The 21,933-nt window shown below is 35.8% G+C and overlaps 2 protein-coding genes across 3 annotated transcripts in view; one reads left to right on the plus strand and one right to left on the minus strand.

The window, feature by feature from the left end:
• Positions 1-19: 19 nt before the first annotated feature.
• On the minus strand, positions 20-13,450 carry RFeSP (Rieske iron-sulfur protein). Its single transcript, XM_067284475.1, has 3 exons — positions 13,207-13,450; positions 6,157-6,300; positions 20-638 (listed from the first exon to the last, which is right to left on the minus strand). The coding sequence occupies exons 1-3, from the start codon at positions 13,394-13,396 to the stop codon at positions 172-174; spliced, it is 801 nt and encodes a 266-aa protein (XP_067140576.1). The 5' UTR covers positions 13,397-13,450; the 3' UTR covers positions 20-171.
• Positions 13,451-19,465: 6,015 nt separating this feature from the next.
• The window catches only part of LOC136986829 (DIS3-like exonuclease 2), a 40,391-nt gene continuing 37,923 nt past the window's right edge, over positions 19,466-21,933 (plus strand). Inside the window, exon 1 of one of the 2 annotated variants that reach the window (XM_067284444.1) lies at positions 19,466-19,508. In XM_067284444.1, coding sequence (XP_067140545.1) covers positions 19,507-19,508 — 2 coding nt within the window. In that variant the 5' untranslated portion in view covers positions 19,466-19,506. The remainder of the gene's footprint in view (positions 19,509-21,933) is intronic. The other variant, XM_067284445.1, reaches the window with a different exon arrangement.

Below are 21,933 nucleotides of genomic sequence, written 5' to 3' on the forward strand. Positions count from 1 at the left end.
AATGTTAAGTTGCATTCGGTGATGTCTAAATTACGTTTTATTGTCTTTATAAATGGGATTTTCCAAACGGTGCTCGTACATTTGAGGATTCCTGTACAAGAGAATTCAACCTACCTTTATTTTAACAAAAACTAAATAATTAACACCTCATTTTTATAACTTATTACGTAATTAACCGACCAGTAGTGTCACATCGTCGGTAAATTCGTAGTATGGAATTTCTAGATTGAGAGGTGCTGGCCCCTTGCGGATTCTTCCGGACGCGTCGTAGTGAGAACCGTGACACGGGCAGTAGTACCCTCCGAAGTCTCCGGCGTTGGCGATCGGAACACAGCCCAGGTGGGTGCAGACTCCTATCAGCACCAGCCACTCCGGCTTCTGCACCCTCTCACTGTCGTGCTGGGGGTCGCGGAGTTGGGCCAGGTTGACCGCGCCCTCCCGCTGGATCTCGTCCGGGGTGCGGTGTCTGACGAAGAGGGGCTTTCCGCGCCACTTGAAGGTGGCATTCTTTCCTTCCGGTATGTCGGACAGTTTGACTTCGATCTTTGCCAAGGCCAGCACGTCTGCCGAGGCGCTCATGGACGACACCAAGCCGGTCACGATGGCTTTGGCCGAATACGCTGCTCCTAATCCTCCGGCTGTAAAGAAACATTTTATGCATAACTGGCTTCTGTTACATTGTTTTTAAGGGTGGGGAGCATCAAGGATAAAAAGTTTTCAGTAAATGTTCCATCAGAACAGACTAACAAAAGGCAATGAAATTAATTTGAAATAAACTTATTTAAATGTTGGGTAATCAAACCCACATATAATACAGTGGAACCTTGCTTAATAAGCATCTTGCATAACAAGCAAAATAAATTGTGAAAAACTGACTCGCTTAATGAGTGAAGAAGTCCCGGATTGTGCGCGTGCTCCATCAGTCTGTGTTTTGCACTCATTCGGCTAGCATCTTAGGGTCACTTGTGATCACACATTTTTCCAAACTTGTGTTCTTACAAATTATGTATAAACATCAACAGCCATAGCCCATTATATAATAAACATGCCAAACAATATGCCAAATTCTTGTGCTACGTAAAGGCTATAATTACATATTAGAAATTAATTAATTTGCGTAGACGTAGACAGTTATGCTTCCATCTCGTATTAAATTTAATGACTGATTCCAAATTAAATTTTAGAAATGTCAAAATTAAAAATTAATTATTTATAATTATTAAATTTGGCATATCATTTGGTGTGTTTATCGGACAAATTATCTGATTTTTTTTTTGTTTTCTGCAAATCAAATTCGCATTCTAAGTTGGTTCAATCTGCACTAGAAGAAAAGATGACGACGATTCACGCTCCTTAACAATGTTTATTGTATAATTTTCTTTGAATAAATATTACACACAAAATATTTGAGTATTTTTTCGCCATTCATTTATATGGGAAAAATTGTTTCACTTAATGAGTGTTTTGCATAATGAGTAAGACTATGGAACCGCGTCGACCACTTGTGTAGCATTGGTTGATGCAGGACCATCAAACAATTTGCACTTGTATGCTAGATTATGCAATGTCCAAAGACTTTTGCAGGAAGCAAGATATTTAATAGCAGTCTCTCGAGAATTGTTTTGAATAATAAAAAAATTAAAAATTGCCATCGACCAGACTAAGACAAAAAAAAAGTCAGCAATTACCATTAAACCAGCATTAATTGTCGTCTAAACAAACGTTTTCTTCCGTTTTAAACAGTCATTGTCAACGACCTCTTCCTATGCTTGTTAAAACTGTTAAGTTAGGCCCTTTGTTTGCTCCTCCTCCATCAGACGATTTTAACAGGGTTATACCGGATATTGAAAGGATGATTGAGGGTCTCAACATAACCCAAAAGGAATATTTCCGACGGAAACCTTTTTCACTATACGTAACCACATGGTCAATGCACAAGAGAATAAAGAAGAGTGGAAGGCCATACATAATTCAAGGAGATGGCTGGAGCATAACAATATAGTGGCCACCAGAAGCATTGAAACGGGACACTTATAGAAACGGTTTACGGGAGTACATCGACAACACTGAATGCACAAAGGCCCCAGCGGTTATTTAGAGAAGATTCAAGCAAGAGTTAAAAGCATAGCTACCAATATTTCCGCAGATAAGATGACCTTCGGATAAGACAAGGTATAAATTTCCATCAAAGTTTTATAGTTTTAGCATATATCTGTCCTATAAGACGACCTCCAAACTATCAAAGCCTATGAATTTAGTTTAGATCAGTGATCAGTGATCATCGATCATCATCTGGATAATAATACTGTATAGAGTATATGGAATTATGTCATATTCGAAATTTTTCGAATGAACAAATTTTATTTTCTGCCTTGCTATTGTTGCAAACGTTTGCATCGATTCGGGCATTCGGGTAACGACCTTGACTATTCACAAAAATGACATATGGGCTATTCTATTTTGTGGACATGCCCTACTCTCTACTAGTAAATAATTACAGTTTATCCATTTTTTATAATGGTTTTAATTTATATAAATTTTAATCTAATTCTTTTGTATCTGTCCTATAAGAAGACCCCAGATGGGGCCTTTTTTTATGATTCAACTATTGTCTTATCTGAGGAAATATATGGTAGTTCTCCCTTAGCTGAAGTACTCAAATTAAAGCAACAGTATTAGCTCCAGTTTCTCCTTGTTTATTCACTTTTGCAAAGGTCTTTAAAACCAGTAAACAACTGTGCCCGGTTGTGGACAAATTGAAATCGCCATCAATTCTTATGGAACACAGGCTCAACTCTTTTATAATCAGCAGCATGGAAGAATATCCGTACACTGTGCCCAATTCAGTAGAGTTAATTTGAAGATTAAACTGCTTGGCAACTTGGAGGGCATCTACTTCACAGTATGTGACTTTGAGTCCACGTTCCCTTCTATTCGTATAGAACCATGTTTTCGTGAATTGCGGGACTTTCTCATTTGTAACGTCGACGTCTCTTCCAGTCATATTTCCAACATTTTGGAATTAACACATCTTATATGTCACTTGGCCTTTTTGTATTTGAAGGGGGATAGTTTCCTCCGGGTTAGAGGGGTACCTATGGGTAGTCCCTTCTCAGGAACACTTTGTGAATTGGTAATCAGATACCTCAAACAGCATGTCTTACCAGGGCTTAGCAATAATATCATCGCAAGATATGTCAATGATGTCTTGATTATTTGGAGAAGAAAACTGAATTTATCTGGGTTCATTCAGGCTTTCAACAATAACGCTTATGACCTATCGCTGCAGACAGAACAACAAAGCTGCACCAACATACACTTTCTGGACATTGACATCACTTTTACAACAAGGCCAGTTGAGAACAAAGCTGTTCCATAAGACCTCGTACACTCTGCTCTTCCTTCATCATGCAAAATCACATGATCCTTATAATTCTAAGATCTCTGCTTTTAAGGCCCTTGTAAGAAGAGCTTGCACCCATTGTTCAATGGCAGACGATAGAAAAATGGAACTGGAATACATTACAAGCATAGCAAGCCAGCATGGATACCCTGCACACCTTATTAATGCTCTGATTGCGTGCCAGGAACATCCAGAGGAAACAACTATCGAGAGACAAGTCCTTTCTACCTGTTACTTACAATAAGGTCCTTACCAACATCTACAAAGAAATATCCCACTTTATAAGTAACAGAATCGCTTACAGGAGATCTCCCACTTGTATCAGAAACAATAAGGATCAATTGGACCGAAATAGTATCCCAGGGGTCTATACTATCACTATTTACAATCATAGAGTATACCAGCCTGGTGAATATATTGGTGCTAATGCACGTAATCTAAATATAAGGATCAAGGAGCATAAATACACCATTCAGAAAGGTCTTTGCACTAACGCACTGGCTTGTTTTGCTGTCAATAACAATGTCCAGGTTGACTTTGACAATGCCCAAATACTACAACAATGTGAGAACCCAGCCAACATCAAATATCTTGAACAACTGGAGATATTTAAAGCGTTTAAGAGGGAAACAGCTATTAATTTTAAAGACATGGGCACGTTAGCAGCAGCCTGGAGGGCTACCCTTGACATAAAATAGATCCTCATCAAGTTTGTTTTTTATATATTTTATACGAACTTAATATTTTAAAATTGGAATCCAGCTGGAAGACAAATTTTTTAAATGCGTCATTGAGCATGTGCGTATCTTCACGACATGTGACATTTTTGGAATTTTACGTTCTTTTGCCAACATTCCATTTACATCGAAACCTGACGATGACTGTTTAAAACAGAAGAAAATGTTTGTTTAGACAACAATTATTGCTGGTTTAATGGTAATTGCTGACTTTTTTATTTAAATATATACCAGTAGCATTGTGGTGATTGATCAGACTAAGACATTACTACTAACAGTGGAACTCGGAAATGGCTGTTACGTACTAAAGGACTTTGTACCCAGTTTAAAAGATAACAGACTTGATAAAAGTCATCCGTCTTGAATTGTTGTTAGTAACTAATGTCTTTATGAATGGATTAAAATCCAATAATAGTATGGGTAAACTACTAGTGCAGACATCAATTACAAAGGTGTCTTATTATATCTGTAATAGAACGAAGATTTTGATTGCCGTTCATTGACTGCCTCCGGAAGAGGTAGTCAATAAGCAGAATTATAAGATACAAAACCATAAAATCATCTATTTGCAGTCTTATGACATTTAAAACACAATTCAATCTCCAGAATATTTTTATAAAATGATAGATTATTGCTGTTTGCAGCTCATAAATCTGGAAACACAAAATAGTCAGTGAGATTGGGACTGTAAGGCGGTTGCCACCAAAAGCCACAGCAGCTCGAGTAAGTGCCGCAATGACGATGGGTGCACCGTTGTGCAACGAGTGCACTTCTCTTGTTAATTTCCCTCATCATTTTTCATGTATCTTTATACACAACTGATGTAATAACATTGAATAGTATTTTGCACCTATAGTAATTTTTCTTTAAAACCCACTATCAATATGCTCTCACATTACAAAAAAAATAGTGTTGCCATCAACCAAGTTTGTTGCCACAGTTAACGTTTTGGGGCTCCCTCTCGAGGTCTTTGCCATGTCATTGACTCCATTTTGGAAAAAAGGTCATAACAAAGGACCATTAGATTTCAAAAAAGTCAACTCCACCTGTTTTATACAGGTCTGAAGTAGGTTTGCACATTGCAAAAAGAAGTTTGGGAGGCCATCCTGTGCCAACTTTTCTCATGCCAAGATACTGGTGAATTTGACGTCTCACTGTACTTCTATGCCGACAATTGGATTTAGTAACAGCTGTAAATGAGTCTTTACTTTGTCTTTCAAATTTGACCAAACACTGACTAACAACGAATGAATGAATCAAAATGCTACAGCTACAAGGTCACGACATTTCCAACTTCTAGCTAAATAGAATGGTTTCAATTTCCTTTAATTTGTGGTTTGTGTTTGTTTATTTATGCTATTGGAAACTTTGGCTTATACTATAGTATTTTTGCAAACGAGAGAGCGATTAAAATAAAGCGTTGTATTTCTGTTCTGCCAAAGTAAATTAGTAAACAAACAGGAAAATAATTTGCAAAAAAAATGTAACCCACCTTCCCTGCAAAAATAAAAATTAAATTTAAGAAAATTTCATAAAAAGAAACGAATCGAGATTTGAACCCAAATAACTGTGGAATAAGCCACAACGTAACCACGATACCACTCGCTCTAACAGAGAATATAAATCCAACAAACTCAAAATTGGTTTCTTTATCTTACAAGTGTTTATAATTAAGGATTTTGGATTATTACACGTTTAATTTCATGTAAAATTATTTTAACTTCCAAACCTTTCAAGCGTCCCAACTCCCTCAGACAATCTTCCATAGTGTTAAATTAATACATAACTGTGTAGTTAATGATCTAAATTTTGTTTATTAATATGTCATCACCACATCATCAACACTACTCTTTCATTAATAATAATATGTGATATTGCCATAACCACATCATCAACAGAATAATACAATGTATATAAATATATATAAATGGCATTATTCATCAAATTTTGTTGGTAAAATTACAGAAGAAAAAGTATATTTTAGTATTGATATAGATAAATAAGAAATTCTGTTACCTCCCAAAATTACGTAGCTGAACATCTTTCGCGAATCTTCTGTCTCTCGTGAAGACTGGTAAGGATTCTGGTTACTGGGACGACGGTACGTGGAGAAATCGGGAACTTTAATATCGGTGTGCGACAGTCTGATTTGGGACACGGCTGGAAAAAATTGCAATAACTCATAAATTTTAAATAATATGCTTAATTTAAAATCATAAACAACACATAATATGGGGTGATTTAAAAGTCTATATACAAAAGACACTTATATCATATATATGCATTCGTGATGAGTAGGAAAGCATTCGTGTGTGCAATTCAGCTGAACGACTGCATAAATTTTATGCGGTAATTTAGCTAAATCGACTTCCATCTTTTCAATTTAATGCTATTAAATGATTTAAATATTTCCTATAAAGTATGTTAATTATTTAGATTTATTAGAAATGACGACGTTACGGCATAATTAAATATTTCAAGGCAAAAATATTCCATTCGTATAACATTATACGAGATTACGTAAATGAGAATATCGTTTCATATAAAATAACTTTTACTAAAATACAAAAGAAATGGAAAATTATGCAATACTTTTAGAAGATTTAATTGTACATAAATTATAATACAGTAGAGCGCTCGATAAGTGGAACCAATTGGGGACTGGGGTCCTTCCAGTTAATGATTTGTTCCAGTTTCCGACTTTGTATGAAAAAATACATTAACCTGTCCGATGTTCAAATTTTTCTCCGCTGCGTATCGCTTCCTGTTGAATTTTTCTCCGTTGCGTGTCGCTTCGTGTTGAATTTTCGTCGATTTTAAGCCTAACGAAAATTTTTATAATAATCATCGAGGCTATCGTATCGTTAAAAATTATTTCTGCATTTTGTACAAACAAAATAAATATATTAAAGAATATAAAAAACATGAAAATTATACTTTAGAAGTAAATTTAGTATCAAAAACATTCGATTCAGCACGACACAGTCCGACTGAAAATCGTTCCACTTTCCGGCCATTCCACTTACCGACGTTCCACTTATCGACGCTCTACTGTAGATTTAAAAAGGTCAACTTTTAGAGTAAAGTTGACCTTTACCAAAATTGTGCATTGAATAAGCTTCTAATACTGCTAGTTTTCATCTGCAGAATCATAAACAAGGAAATTTTGTGGGTGACAAGAGAAAATCCTCAATTATACTAGATAAACATTTACAAAAATCCTTTGTGCCGGCTCTTAAACATTGTGGTTTATGATCAACAACTCATTCCAAGTGACCAAAAAATTAGTTTAATTATTGAGGCGTTGCAAACGAAATTGCCATTTTTTAAAATTTACACTTTACAGCCTTGTAATTCAACTTGTGGTCTACGTGAATACTGCTAAGTTTGCAATTGGAAGAGCGCACACACATGTAAATTAAAAATATGATCTGATTTATATTGTGGGTTCTACATATTTGAGTGTTTTTCTGATGGCGTGGAAAAAAGAAATCAAATAATTTTCTTTTACGAGTATAAGTGGGGACATAATGCAGCCAAAACAGCCCAAAATACCAATAAAAAACTTTCGGTGTAGTTTCTGCAAATGAGCCACCTGAAAATCGGTTTGGAAAATTTCCTTCCGGGAATGCAAATCTCAAAAGTCAGAATCGAAGACCATTGTCGAATCGGAACGTCGCCAGACTGTCCGGGAAACTGCAGAAAGATCAAACATACCGGACATTCTTTGACCATTTCTCGACATCTAAACGTGTTAGAGAAAGTCAAAGCTCGACGAATGGGTATCGCACGAACTTGGCAAGAGATAGGAAGAATCATTTGGAGATTTGCAGTTCTTTAATTATTCTTCACAAAAATGAAAGTATTCAAATAAAATTCTTCCCATTCACCTTATTCTCCAAACTTTCTGCCAACAGACTATACTTTTTTTATATGTTTGGATAGTTTTTTGGAGAAGAAAGTCTTTCAGGAAGAGAATGCAATAAAAATACCTTTAATGACTTTTTGGCTTCTCATTCTTATAATTTCTATCAAATTGCATTAATTCTATTGCATTGGGAAAAGTGTATTAATGTTGGTGGAGACAATTTTGATTAAATATGTAAGTTTTAAATTAAATTAGCAAATGCTCAAAGTCAGAAGTAAAACTCTGCCATTTCATTTACAACCACCTAATATTTGCAAAGCAATAAACATCTCAAGAATGATATTGTTTGACCAAACCATTCAACAAATGACTCTGTACCACACAACACACACTAAATGTGTTTTGGTCATTTGTGAAGTCACTTAGTAGGCTAGTATTGGCAATGTCATGTAATTCAAACTTCTATTTTGTATAATGAAACACCAGAAAAAATCCTACGTTCAGGAATAAAATCTATAAACACAGTCAATGGAATTAATATGACAATGAGCACCAGCTACAGGTTCAGTTATTTCACTCGGCCACTGAAGTCGAAAGAGACAATTGACAGAACTGGTCGTCAACATGTTTGTCTTAATTTCGGCAGCGGCATAAGTTTGTTTTAGGCTTATTACAACTAAATTTGCAAAAATCTACACAAAAAAACATCAGAGCAGCATCTGTTTGTTTATTTAGCTATGGCAATGCAACACTTTGGGCGATCTGCCTAGGGGAGATGCCTTCCAAGAAGTCTTTTTAAGGGAAACTGGCCCCTATTTAGGTGTTACAGATGTGGAGAAAACCCAGAAAACTCCACATGGCCAGCCCGTCTGAGCGAGGCGTGAACCCACGATAGAACTCCCAGTGTTCAGGGAACGAAGGCTGCTTGGCCACTGGTGGACCAAGCAGCATCTCAAAACAGTGCTTAAAATGTAGCATCTTCCCCTTTATGAAAGGACACACTGAATGTGGCCTAATGGCCCATGCAGAAATGTTCAGTAAATCCCCCAAACTTTCTAATGAGAGTGTAATTAATAAATGAGAATTATACGTATACTCACATATATTTTTTATTAAAAATTATTATTAAATAACACTTCTAGACCACAACACAAATTAAGTATAAATTGAATAGCCTATTACCCCGTTCGCACCGAGCATTTCAATCTAGATTGTGACCAAGGTCGGCGACTATGCCTGGAGCCACCTCCCTCGACCGTTTCAATCTCGACTGAAATGAGGTTCAATCGCGATCGACTCAAGAGAGTTTTTGAAACTAGATCCAGTCATAAGAGAGATCCCACAATCCCATGCACGCAAGAAAATACAAGATAGCTGCGGAACACGTGTAGGACTATCGACAGAGAAATAAAAAAGACACTGTATTTGGAGAGACAATGACATCTGTCTATTATTAGATATATGGAAAGAAAAAGTACTGTATTTATTTCTAACCAAAACTTCCATTTTGTTTGTTGGTTTCGTGACTTACCACATAGTTGTGTCAGTTTTATCATTGCGTGTAACAGCAGGTTCTTCTGAAGCGAACTGCCTATGCGTACAGCAAGACGTTCAACCGGCGACAGTTACAATCCAGATTGTAGGTAAATTGAGATCAAAGTGAATCATGGATTGTGTGCGAACATAGTATAATGTATATGGCTATAATGAAATTGAAGGGCTTATAATATCTGGGAATGACTGGAAAACAATTAGACTAAATTGTTACAAAATAGCTTTTAATTATTCACAATCAAGTTTTAGAATGTATTTTGGGTACATAGACCCCTCATCAACCTACACACATCCATGACAAACAAAAATTTTATAACTTAATTAGATATCCCATAGTTAATATGAGAACCTTGATTGTAGGATGAGATTTTAATGGCCGTACATCTTTAAATATAAGAAAAACTATAGTAGATACAGAAGTAGGATTAGTAAATAATGGAAAACAGGAAGTTCAATCAATTATTATGACTAATAATAACAATATAATATTTGATCTTTTACAAAAGGGAAACTATGTACTATACTACTTAAAGGATAAGCCAACCGTAGGTATAAAAAAACAAATTATAAAGAATATAAATAATTATTCTAAATTAAAATATATAGATATAAAAACAGTTACATATATTAAAAAGTTTGGTAATCGAATTCCGAACCGCCTTTTTAGCCGTCGCCACTTGCCACCGCCCAAGAAGCCGAGGAAAAAAGGATTACCCTCCGAACTGAGTTGCCAACCTTTCATCAATTTGTGCATTGATATGACTAGGACTCATGAGTGTTTTAAGGTATTTGTAATCTCACAAACTTACTGTGAGCTCTCTCTTGGTCAGAGTTGCGTTAGGTTTATCTCTTTATATACCTCTCCCTTTAGCAATTATGCTAAGCATCTAAAATACTTTTTAGCCATTGTGCTAAGCTTCCGAAATGATCGTAAACTTGTAAACAATATGTTGTAGAACTTGTAAATAATATCTATCAATAAATGGGTGTTTTTGTTAAATGTTGATTTGTGGAGTGTACTTATTCCGGTTGTTTCCATCCACCTTAATTCCGAGTCCAAAAGCCTACGATGCGACCGCTCACGTAACAAAATTCGCGGCCAACCTGGTTTCTGTGTCTGTCTGTAAAGACACAGTGGTGTCAGTCCTGACAAGGTACCGAGGAGGTGCAAACCCTGTGGTCACAATGGGACCGTGCATAGGACCAACATTGGCAGAGTTGTGCACGGTCATAATTGATAAAGAGATTAATAAAACACTAGGTATAATCAATTATCAAAGATATGTTAATAACTGTTTCATTGTTTATGAGAAAAGGATATTAGATACAGATCTATTTATGAAGAAAATTAACTTAATTGATAAAAACATCCAATTTGAATGTGAAGTAGTAGTAGACAATAGCCTAAATTATTTAGATGTTACTATAGTTTAGATCAGTGGTTCTCAACCTTTCTGAGACCACAGAACACCCATTCATATACTTTTTATTACACAGAGTATTAGCATCAATACATTCAAAAATTTATAAGCTTGTTTACTATTCTCAAGAAACATTGAAGCAATAAACTAATAAACTTTAATATATTGAATAAAATAGAAACATGGAATTATCTACGAATATAGCAATGGGAATAAATTTGAATTTAAAGCCTTTAAATGTGGAGTGGAGCGATATTAAAGAATTTGGGATCGAGGCAAAATTGACGGTGAAGTGTTGGCAACGTGGTATTGAGAGTGATGAGACAAAATAACAGTACGCTGTTACATATGGTTTAACTTTGTATTTTATTTGAGTAAGTTGATGATGATTTTATTCTTTTATTAACAGTAGTCTGTGAAACAAACTGAGTAGTACCTATCCTAATAAATGGTGCTATTACTATGAAATTAGAAAGGAAAGTGTGGAATTTTCCATTTCTGGATTGAGTGCAATTCATAATGGAAAATTTTATTGTTTAGTATTTATTAAAAATTTTTAGTATATTGCAATTTATTGGTTTTATATTAAGTAAACAGTGCACTGAGTTTGTATGTTAAATTCATTAATACGGAATTGCTAATTAAGTTATGATTGTGTTGATAAATTTGTGTGTGTCATACCGTACAGATGTATATAGGCTGATGGGGGTCTACATACCCAAAATGCATTCTAAAACTTGATTGTGGATAATCAAAGGTTATTTTGTAAAAATTTAGTATAATTTTGTTCCAGTCATATCTGGATACGATAAGCCCTCCAATTTCACTATGACCGTATGCATTAGGCTACTCAAGTTACACTTTAAAATTATTGCACAAAAATAAATAAAGATTATAATCTAAATACTTCAAGTATCCAAAGCAAACCTGTAAGTGAATATACTACTATTCTTATAATTTGGAAAAGCTTTCCAGCAAATGTCCAAGCAAGTAAATACTGTAGTACTTTTAATCACACTAGCAACTTGGAACGTGGGTGAGTGTCTTTCATCCTTTTCCAACTGTACGCCCACCTATTTGGTTACTGTCAGTACGTCATACCATTGTTAATAAAGCTTCACAAGTATCTCAAATATCAAGTGGAAAAAGAAAGCATGGCATCTTAATCCAAAATGGCCACGGCTGCCTGTCTTATCCTCAGTCCACATTGGATCGAATAATTGGGGTCATACTATTTATTAACTCACAGAACACACCATACGCTTCCCACACTGCTTAGCTACCTAGTCTGGCCAGGACGAAAGGAAACGTTTACAACATGCAATTATTTGCCAATGCATACTCGATACAGATTTGACAATGAAGCAGATTACACACTTCTCTAGTCATGCATTATATATTAAAAATTCAAATTAAGAATGGAAGTTTTTATAAAAATAATAAGCAAAACAAGAACATGGTGTTTACCATCTGGCATCTAAAATTTGGGGCATCCAAGCCCTTATTCAGAACTGCAATTTTACCATGAGTTGCCTGGTAGAAGTCACTTTTGTACAATTACACTTCCAAATGATGGTCGAGACCTTATCGGAGCCATAGAAGTCAAAGGAACCACACCTCTACACGCCACCCTTTGCTAGATACGGCCCTCCAAAATCAGTCTACTTCCAGTACGCACGCAATCGGGAATCATACTGCACACTCCACTAAGATTATCGCATTTAACTATTTAGCCTATGCAACTATGCCAGCTTCAAGTAGCCCTCTTGACCGTTTGTGAAGTACTCGACACTATATAGTTTTAGGGGGCACGGTACCCGAGCATCACCTGCACCGAAGCGAACGATTACACGGTCGAGGCAAGCAACAGAAAGTAGGCAGTAGTTCCAATACACAACAAAAACTACCTTTGGAGTGGCATATCCTGCAAAAGATTGCATGTACGGGCACAGTTCCTTTGACTTTTTTGCTGGTGCAGAGGGGTCCTCTAACTCTCAGGGTTACAGATCCTCATTCAATGTTCGAATCTTACCATTACTTATACACATATACACGCAAGACACCTAAAAGTCACTTCTACCAGAGACATAAAAAGTGCGTTTGCAAAAGTATTGGCAACGTTTATACAACATTTTTACACGATATTCAACAAATTTTACCGCGCATTGCGTGCAATTCGAGTCGGAAATTAAATTTAAAAGGTGAATTAAACCCGACGTTTACCAGAAACTGCTCCAGATACTGCCAACGGGCCATTCTTCGGGAAGATCGGAGCCGGTTGCGGCTGGTTTACCACCAGTAATTTAGGTTTAATTGCAACGGTAGCGGAACATGGCGTCGACAGAGATACGACGGAGTTCGAAGTAGCCTTTAAATGCCGATTTAAACGGCAAGACTTCCCAATGAAACTCATCTCTACTAGTTAAAGACCTTCGACGGTCGTAGGACAGATCTAAACTGCCAGATGGCGGAGTTTGGCCTTATATTATAGCCCAAAATAATTGAAACATTTTAAAAATAACTTCTCGATGTCTCTAATTAATTAATTAATCATTCAAAAGTATAAAATTAGATTAATATAAATAAAATGTGCTTATATAAGATACGTTTATTTAATTCGATTTTTGGCTCTTGTTCTTGTTCTTGTTCGGAGGTTTATATTGGGATTTTTGGCTCGAATCTTGTGAATCTATTTAAAGACAGTGTTGCCAACTTAAGGGTTTTCCCCTAAATTTAGAGGGAAATCCAACTACGTAGAGTGGCTGTGACCTTAGAGGCGACGCTCTTGGTGGCAACGACTGGTACCGTCGACCGCCATTATATTTTAAATTTTCAACATTTAAATATTCAAATTAGTTTCGGCAAAATCGTTTAAATTATTCTTCGAATATATATCAAATTATCAAAGTTTATACGGTAAAACCCGCGTAAACTGGAATACCATCGTACCGAGTATTCCCGGTTTGGCAGGTTTTCTTTTTGGAGAGGTTCTACCTTTATGATTTTTAGCACCCGAAGTATATGTATACACATTTAAATAGGACATAAAAACGCGAATTTCTTGTAAAACAAGAATATTTTTTATTAATAAGGATCATTCTAGGAAAAATTCAATATTTGTAATTCGATACGTAACCACAATACCGTCGGTCAAAAAAATAAATTCTAATATTATGTTTACGCGACTTGCTTGTTACGCTATCTAAGGATTGAAGTATTGTTGTTTAATACAGTGGTGCCTCGTATAACGTACGCCTCAAATAACGGACGCTGCAAACAACGGACTTTCTGTTTGGCAGTTACGTGATTCGAGCAATGGACTGGCTGCAAACAACGGACTTTCCGGCATAATTGGTGACTGCTCCATGGGTGCGTTCTTTAATAGCGGTCGCTCTGTAGAGTAGTAGAGCGTCGTTATCCGAAAACCGAGCAACCGAAAGCGTTTCAGTCGGAAAATTCGAATTTCCGCTAGTGCTGTGGCTCTGCAATATTTGGCTGTCTTGGGATACTCCGATATTGGGTGCGTTCTTTAATAGTGGTCGTTCCGCTTCGCCGCTACTACGGGAGTGCGCTGCTGTTTGTAGGCATTTAGGAACGACGGTGAAAGAAAGAAAGATGGCAGCGCCCGCACTATCGATAGTATCGTGACGGAGGAATCTGTAATTCTAAAATATGAGTTTTTAAAGGCAAAAGAAGGATCCCAATTTAACCATAAAATGGATTATTTGTTGAAAGAGCATTCAAAATAGCCACGAAAAAAAATTAGAATGCCGGCTACCATTCGAAAAAAATTCGTAAAGACACTTACATCACCGCAGTGCGCTAACTCGCACTTTCACAATTTCTAAATTTTCATTCATAAAACCATATAATGGACCCGGAAACGAAACTGTCTGAGCCATGGAGGACGCCATTTTGCTTTCCACCGTAAACTACTGCCACAAACGGCCGTTTTTGCCGTTCGACGGCGCGCACTCCCACCGGAATTTAGGAACGCGTTCAGCAGGAATTTTTAAACGGATGTCGCTCGCGCAGAGTTACGCGGAGGAATAAAAGAACGCACCCCATGTTCATTTTTTTATGATACAGCAGTACGGTTATTTTATGCAGCGGGACGAATTAGATGTTTTAACATGTATTTCTATGGGAAAATGCGTTTCGTATAACGGACGTTTCACTTAACGGACGTGCACCTGGAACGGATTAAGTACGTTATATGAGGCACTACTGTACTTTGTAGCCCGAGGAAATTATTTTAGTTCTTACAACATTTATTTAATGTGGAATGAATTTAGTTTCTCACGGTAGCTATTGTTGAAGCAATTTCCGATAATGGAAAATACTACAATATGTGGGAGACGGATGTTGATTTGCAAGTAGAATTCTTTTTCTTGTCGACACCACCAGGACATGATTTGGACTGTTAGCCGCCTGCGTGCTACACATATTTGACTGCCCCTATCAGTGCTGATCGCCAGTAAATTCAAAACCCGTGAGAGCGTACTATCGATAGTTTCATGTAGTTGACAGGGGTTTAAAAAACCAATTAAAATTCATTTTAATTTTATTCAAATCGAACCTCCCGTTGATAATAGGCGCCTTTCTGCGCCGCCATGAGATACAAGCTGAAAACTAAAATGACATTTTTCTTATTTAGTATATGAATATGTGTATATAAAAATGTATTTAAATTGGGCTGCAATTTGGAAAAATTGTAGACTTATAAATTGCCACTGTCGTCCGTCCGCGTCTGCCCCTTCCTTAATCTTAAGAAAGGAGTTCGATACATGAAACTCGCGAGTAAATATGAATCAGTGTTTGTTACTTTGTGTGAATCGAATGTTTTCCAAGTGTTATAATTCTCTTTAACGTTTTTTAAATATTCGTGGTTGAAGCTTCGTAATTTAATTTCAAGATTATATATTTATTTTATTACAAGTTCTTTCTTTTCTTGTTTAGTGAGAGATTGGTCGAGGATGTTGAGGATGAAGAAGTGCACAATAGAGAGAGCGCGGTTGCTCCACGAAACGAAGACCCGGCAGAGCACGAAGATTGCGGGCAAGATAATCCTGGCCGTGAATATCGGGATAGAAATACATTGAAGAAGGTCGGGTCGTTCTTTAAGAGCGTGTGGAAACCCGTTAAGAGGTAAGATTTTGTACGAGATTTAGCCTCGGCTCTGAAATTGGCAGTAAATCGAGTGCGGTGCTCAGCCTAAGTATCGATTACACCAAAAACTTCTATAGTATTAAAATATGAATCTGAAATTCGAGTTAGAAACGTTTGTGAATTGATGAGAATCGCGTAACTTTCCCGTGTTGTACGGCGCTGTATCGAGAATTGGCAGCGTATTCGTCTGCCACGCCGGTGTCATTGCGAATGCAATGAAAAGTTAAGATAAAAATGGAAAAATAAGCTATTTTGAGTGAAAAATTGAATTCTAGACATCACCGAACTAAGGAATTAGTAGAAAATTTCATTATCAGGCCAACATTGGCAGTCGATCGATAGAAATTACGGCAGAACCTCGATATAGCGCCGCAATATGTTTTAATGGAATTGAAATCGAGTTAGACGTTTTCCATGAATAATTATGCTTCTTTTTCTACATTTAGATCCGTGCAGAAGGTGTGTAAAATGGCCAAAGGTGGAGAATGCGAGTACGTTCAGTTCGAGTGAGGATCTCTTGGCTTCCATCTTTGACCATCGAGAATAAGATCTGTTCTATAATTTGGTGGATTTGGTCCGAGTTGGCTTTGGGTAAGTGTCTATGGCAACTTTATTGTATTTTACACCAAACACATAGGAGATTTTACGGTCTCGGTTTATAAATTAACACGTACTGTACAATACGCAATAAATGGCCGGTCGAGGAAACTGGAAATGCATTATATTTTGATGCGATTAAGATCGTACGTACAGAAAACCCACGCTTTTAGGGTATCGGGCATAGATAGCCTGTATATTCTTGTCCTAGTAGTCACAATAATACATCCTCGTGACACAGCGAAAGAAATAGTATAAATGAATGTAGAAATTAAATTATCCAGTAATCTTACGTGATTAACAATGGCATATTTGATACACGACACGTGGCAGTATGCAATTAATTGCCGTAAGCAATATCATTTGTGCTTGTTGGCATGTAAGTGTAAGTTAGAAAGAAATAAAGTTATTGATGCAAAAATTAATTAAATAATTGAATATTTTATAGGAAAATCTTGATTATTTTCTTTTTATCTTCACAGAATTCGGAAGAAATTTAGAGATTTTCATCTCTACGTTCCGAAAATTATCGATGACTTCTCCCGATTTTGACATCCCGATTGCGTCAATACCAATTTCGATTATGACTTCCCGATTTTGACTTCGTACCGGCTGTGTCTCCTTATTACTGTATTTTAATAAATTTGATTTTTCCAAATTGGACTACACAAATTCTGACTCTCGAATTACGTCTACCCTCGAATTTGACACCTGAATCGTGTCTGCAATCTAATTTGGACTTTACCGAATTTGTCTCCTGAATTGTGTCTGTACTCGAATTTGGACTCTCCGAATTACGTCTACCCTCGAATTTGGACTCTCCTGAATTACGTCTACCCTCGAATTTGACACCCGAATCGTGTCTATACTCGAATTTGGACTCTCCCGAATTACGTCTACCCTCGAATTTGACACCCGAATCGTGTCTATACTCGAATTTGGACTCTCCCGAATTATGTCTACTCTCAAATTTGACTCCCAGTTTGTGTCATCCCTGGAACTTGGACTCTCCGGAATTGTGTTTTCACTCGAATTGTGTCCATTGCTAGTGACGTCGTCTAAATTCAACGAAAGTCCGATGAACGTGAGAAACACAAAAAGACCAAGTGTTGATACACGAAACAGAAGAAATTGTTTTAAAATTCTTTGTGAAGAACGAAAGTTTCCAGATAAAAATTGCCTTAATCGAAACGCTTTACGAAACCGTAATTGGAATTATTAATAGGAAGTTACAAATTTGAATAAATGTCGTTAAGTATTGTTTTTCGCTTCCAGGATCGTGAAGTTTTACGAAGAAAAATAATTTGAAGAACACAAAAACAATCTGAGACAGTTGCGGAATAATTTGATTCAATTAAAGTCCTACAAGAAGACATTCTCTGCAATGTTTCGGTCTTGATTCAGTTCTAGAATTTGTAAGAAGATAGTTTGTTGAATGATATAAGTGTAATTATAAAGAATTGTCTCTGCAATAAAGTCTTTTCGATTTGGCATGAAATTATTTCCAAGTCACATAAAATTATTACCTTTTAAATTGTTCCAAATTGTTTCCAACCGGTTATTACGGCAATAAATCAAGATATAATACGACTAAATTTAACTCCTCGAGTTAACCATTGATTTTTACATCTCGCTACAGGAGAAATCTCTGAAGTGTGTGGCACGGCATCTGTCAATATAAGCAAAATCGTCCACTTTTACATTCGAATCAACGGAAACGTTTGGCTTTGTTCGGTGCCGCCGTTACAGCCGGGCAACGGGCCCAGTGACTAAAGGGGCCATTCCCTTAATTGCAAAAATTTCGCTTTGAAAGCGATGGAGAAAAAAGAAAAACCGTGGGTTGGGTTGTCACATCCCTTCGATCCCCATCCCCACCCCATGTCAAAAAACACACCAATGAAAGCGCTTTAAATTTAAAGGCTTAATTTGCTATTTAGATACCCACCTAAATACCTGGTTTAGCAAATCTCCGAAAAAACTAGCTTCTCAAATCTCCAAAAATAAAAGGTATCTATTTACTGTTAAATAGATACCTTTTATTAATATAAATAATAATAATAAAAGTGAAATTTACTAGCGTTTTATTCTTTTTATTTTGAGAGATGCAAGGACCCCTTGATCCTCTGGATGCACTATTGGCCAAGTGTTTTTCTGGGGATCCGGGATCAACTGCAGGCAGGTAACACCGGAAATTCTTCACGGCGGTCTGTCACGCGTATATCGGGCCCGGTTTCTCACTACTCGGTTTGTGTGCCCACAATCGGTGGCACTTTATCTCACGGGGAAAAGGGCAATTGCCTGGAATTCAAAGCAACAGGGGACCCCGATCCAATCTTTTATAAGAAAATATTCCCCAAGAATAAAGTCAATACTGTACACGGGGCCCTTAATTCAAATTTGCACGGGCCTTATGTAGCTATAACGCGCCACTACCAACAATAGACATAGGGAACCACCCTTAGCGACCAAAGGGCCGAAAGAGATAATAAAACTGCTTAGAGAAGAAAACCAAAAAAATTTTTTTAAAAATCAATAAAATTCAAACATTTTTGAAAAGCACTATTCATTTATTTTAATATATACTAATACATTATTTAGAAATACGAATATTAATATCATATACTCGATTTTTAAAATTAAAATAAAGGAAGGAGACATTCCGGCATATAAGCGGCGTTCGATCAGTTGTTTTCTTACATTACATTTTATCGTTCTACGTAGACGTATTATCTTTTTAATAATAATATAAAAAGTACAATGTAAGTATTTCCGACCATTTTAATTTTATTTTAATTATTAAAACATTTATAAGACGATATTTCGTCATTCGTATCTATTGTTGTTCTTTAAAATTAACACAATACTCATTTACATATTGTGCATCGTTACGTAGGTTCGGCGATTTAAAAATGAAACCGAAACTCTATTTTGTTTACTCGACAAAATAAATATGAAAATAATAATAAAAAAATAATAATAACGGGAAAAATTTTAATATATTTATGAAAATATCACAATTTGGCAGCGGTGATATAAATTAAATTCGCGTCCTGTGTTCGAAGACAATGAATTGGTGTGTTGCCATAGACAATAAATCAATAATTTACAATACGGGATGACAAAGGAAATTAGTGTTATACACAAACGATGTGTATAAAGGCAATTGTGAATTCGAATTCAAAATTGCCCTTAAAATTCGAATTCGAATTTCACTCGAATTCGCGTGAAATAAAACGCATTAGTTTATTATCGAAGTTTTTGATAAAATATCAAAGAGAAATGTAATAAAATTGTTGTTGAAATGTAAGAAAATCTTTTGCTTTAAAAATGGAAATCTTAAAGAGTAAATCATCAGTCTATAAATGTCTCTTTTTGTAAATGGAGAATCTTTACTTTTTGATCATTTTTCAATTTCTCTGGTCGATTTATTTTTTTTACACGTCAATAGGAATTTTTGTGACTCGTCCTGCTTTTATTTAAGTTGGAGAGGGGAATGCCGGAAGATTTTATCTTTCCGAATGTCGCGAATGGTAAACGACGGAATGTCTGCCTACATTTCGATCTCTTTTAGATATATGGATCGTTTTGTTTAACTTGGCTGGGCGACGCACCATACTTTGTTGGGGCTCTGAAGTTTTTAAAAGTTTGCGAACACTTTCTTGTAATGCACGGTGACCCGTGTCAAAAATTTATCCAGATATCCTTGTTCTTCTCTAAGTAAATACTGGTCTCTGCTTAAACTGCATGTTCTTTTTTTTAAATAAATAATCTATGAAACAAAGTCCAGCTGTACAAATAATGCTTTGTAAATTGGAAAAATACATATATGATAAATATAAGTGATCCAATAGTCACTTCAAATACCAAACGCATTCTGATCTTTATCAGGCTACGAACTAAACAATTTATAATTATTATATTCAACAAGAGATGGCAGCCTGCCTTCTGTAAAATTGCATTGCAATTACAGGTAACCCCCGTATAACACGGGAGTTATGTTCAAAAAATTGCTGTGTTATGCAAATCGGTGTTATACAAAACAAAGAACTAGTACGAAAAGGGGAGTTAGGTTCCAAAAATTAAAAAATGTGCTATTATATTTTCATAATTAAGATAAATATCTTTATTAAAATTTTCTTAAGTGATACATATTAATATAATTTAAACGATGTTTTCTTCGTCATCACTAAGCGCTATTAACAGAGGGCGTTTTCTTTTTGGCAAGTTGTTCTTATTTCCTCTGAGCATTTTTCTGCATTATCTTTAGATCCATGCTTTACCTTTTGCAAAAAATATGCTATTTTAGATTGCTTGCTTTTAGTTAAAAGATCTTTATAAATTTCCTTATATGGTGCTAAGCACTTATGAAGAATAAAGCAAGTATGGAATAAGGGAAAAACATCTGGCAACATCAAAAGCAGAAGCGTCGAGATCTGGCAACGTTGAAACAAGTTTCGAGAAGGACCACCTATGTCGACAGAAGGCGAGAAGAGAAAATTTACATACATAAGTACTAATAGTTCACGAAAATAATAATTTTCGTGAACTATTAGTACTTAAGTATGTAAAAATTTACTACATTTCATGTTGTACGAGGGTTTTACCCAATTCTCGAACCGTGTCAGAGTGAATCCGTGCTATAGAAGTGCCGTGTTATACAGGGGTTACCTGTATTTAGCCTGATAAAGAACCCTGCTGTTTGTTTGGTATTGGAAAAATAGTTGGAAAATATTAATATTCAGTCAATTTTTAATTTTTTATTAATTCTACAACAAAATATATTTGAATATTTATACTTAGTGAAACCTTTCAAAAGTTAAAAAATATGTATATATATATATATATATTATAAAAACTATTTATTTCTGTTTTATGGATTATTTTAATGAATATCTGATGATTATATAAGGGAATTTAAGCTGACCTTGCATGCATTTCCAGCAAGAATGTTGGAAACGTATGCAAGGTCAGCTTGAATTCACTTACACGATAGTTCCAGCTGTAATAATTTTGTATGTGATGAATATATAGTTATAGTTTGTTTCCCAGATATATTATTATTATTAAAATATATATTAAAAATCTTTATATATTTGATTGTGCTTTTACATGCTCTCTACATTTATCCATTTTGTATCATGTCAAGATTGCATCATGTTTTGACATTAATGAAAATAGGAACAA

This window comes from Centruroides vittatus, unplaced genomic scaffold (assembly GCF_030686945.1).
Source record: "Centruroides vittatus isolate TY-2023 unplaced genomic scaffold, ASM3068694v2 scaffold_1209, whole genome shotgun sequence".
In the NCBI taxonomy this organism is placed as follows: Eukaryota; Metazoa; Arthropoda; class Arachnida; order Scorpiones; family Buthidae; genus Centruroides; species Centruroides vittatus.

Coding starts and splice junctions, on each gene's coding strand:
- RFeSP (XM_067284475.1), bottom strand. CDS start 13,396: ATGAGTTTCATTGGGAAGTCTTGCCGTTTAAATCGGCATTTAAAGGCT. Junction 6,301..13,206: donor AGTATCTGGAGCAGTTTCTG/GTAAACGTCGGG, acceptor AATTTTTTCCAG/CCGTGTCCCAAATCAGACTG. Junction 639..6,156: donor CAGCTACGTAATTTTGGGAG/GTAACAGAATTT, acceptor GTTTCTTTACAG/CCGGAGGATTAGGAGCAGCG.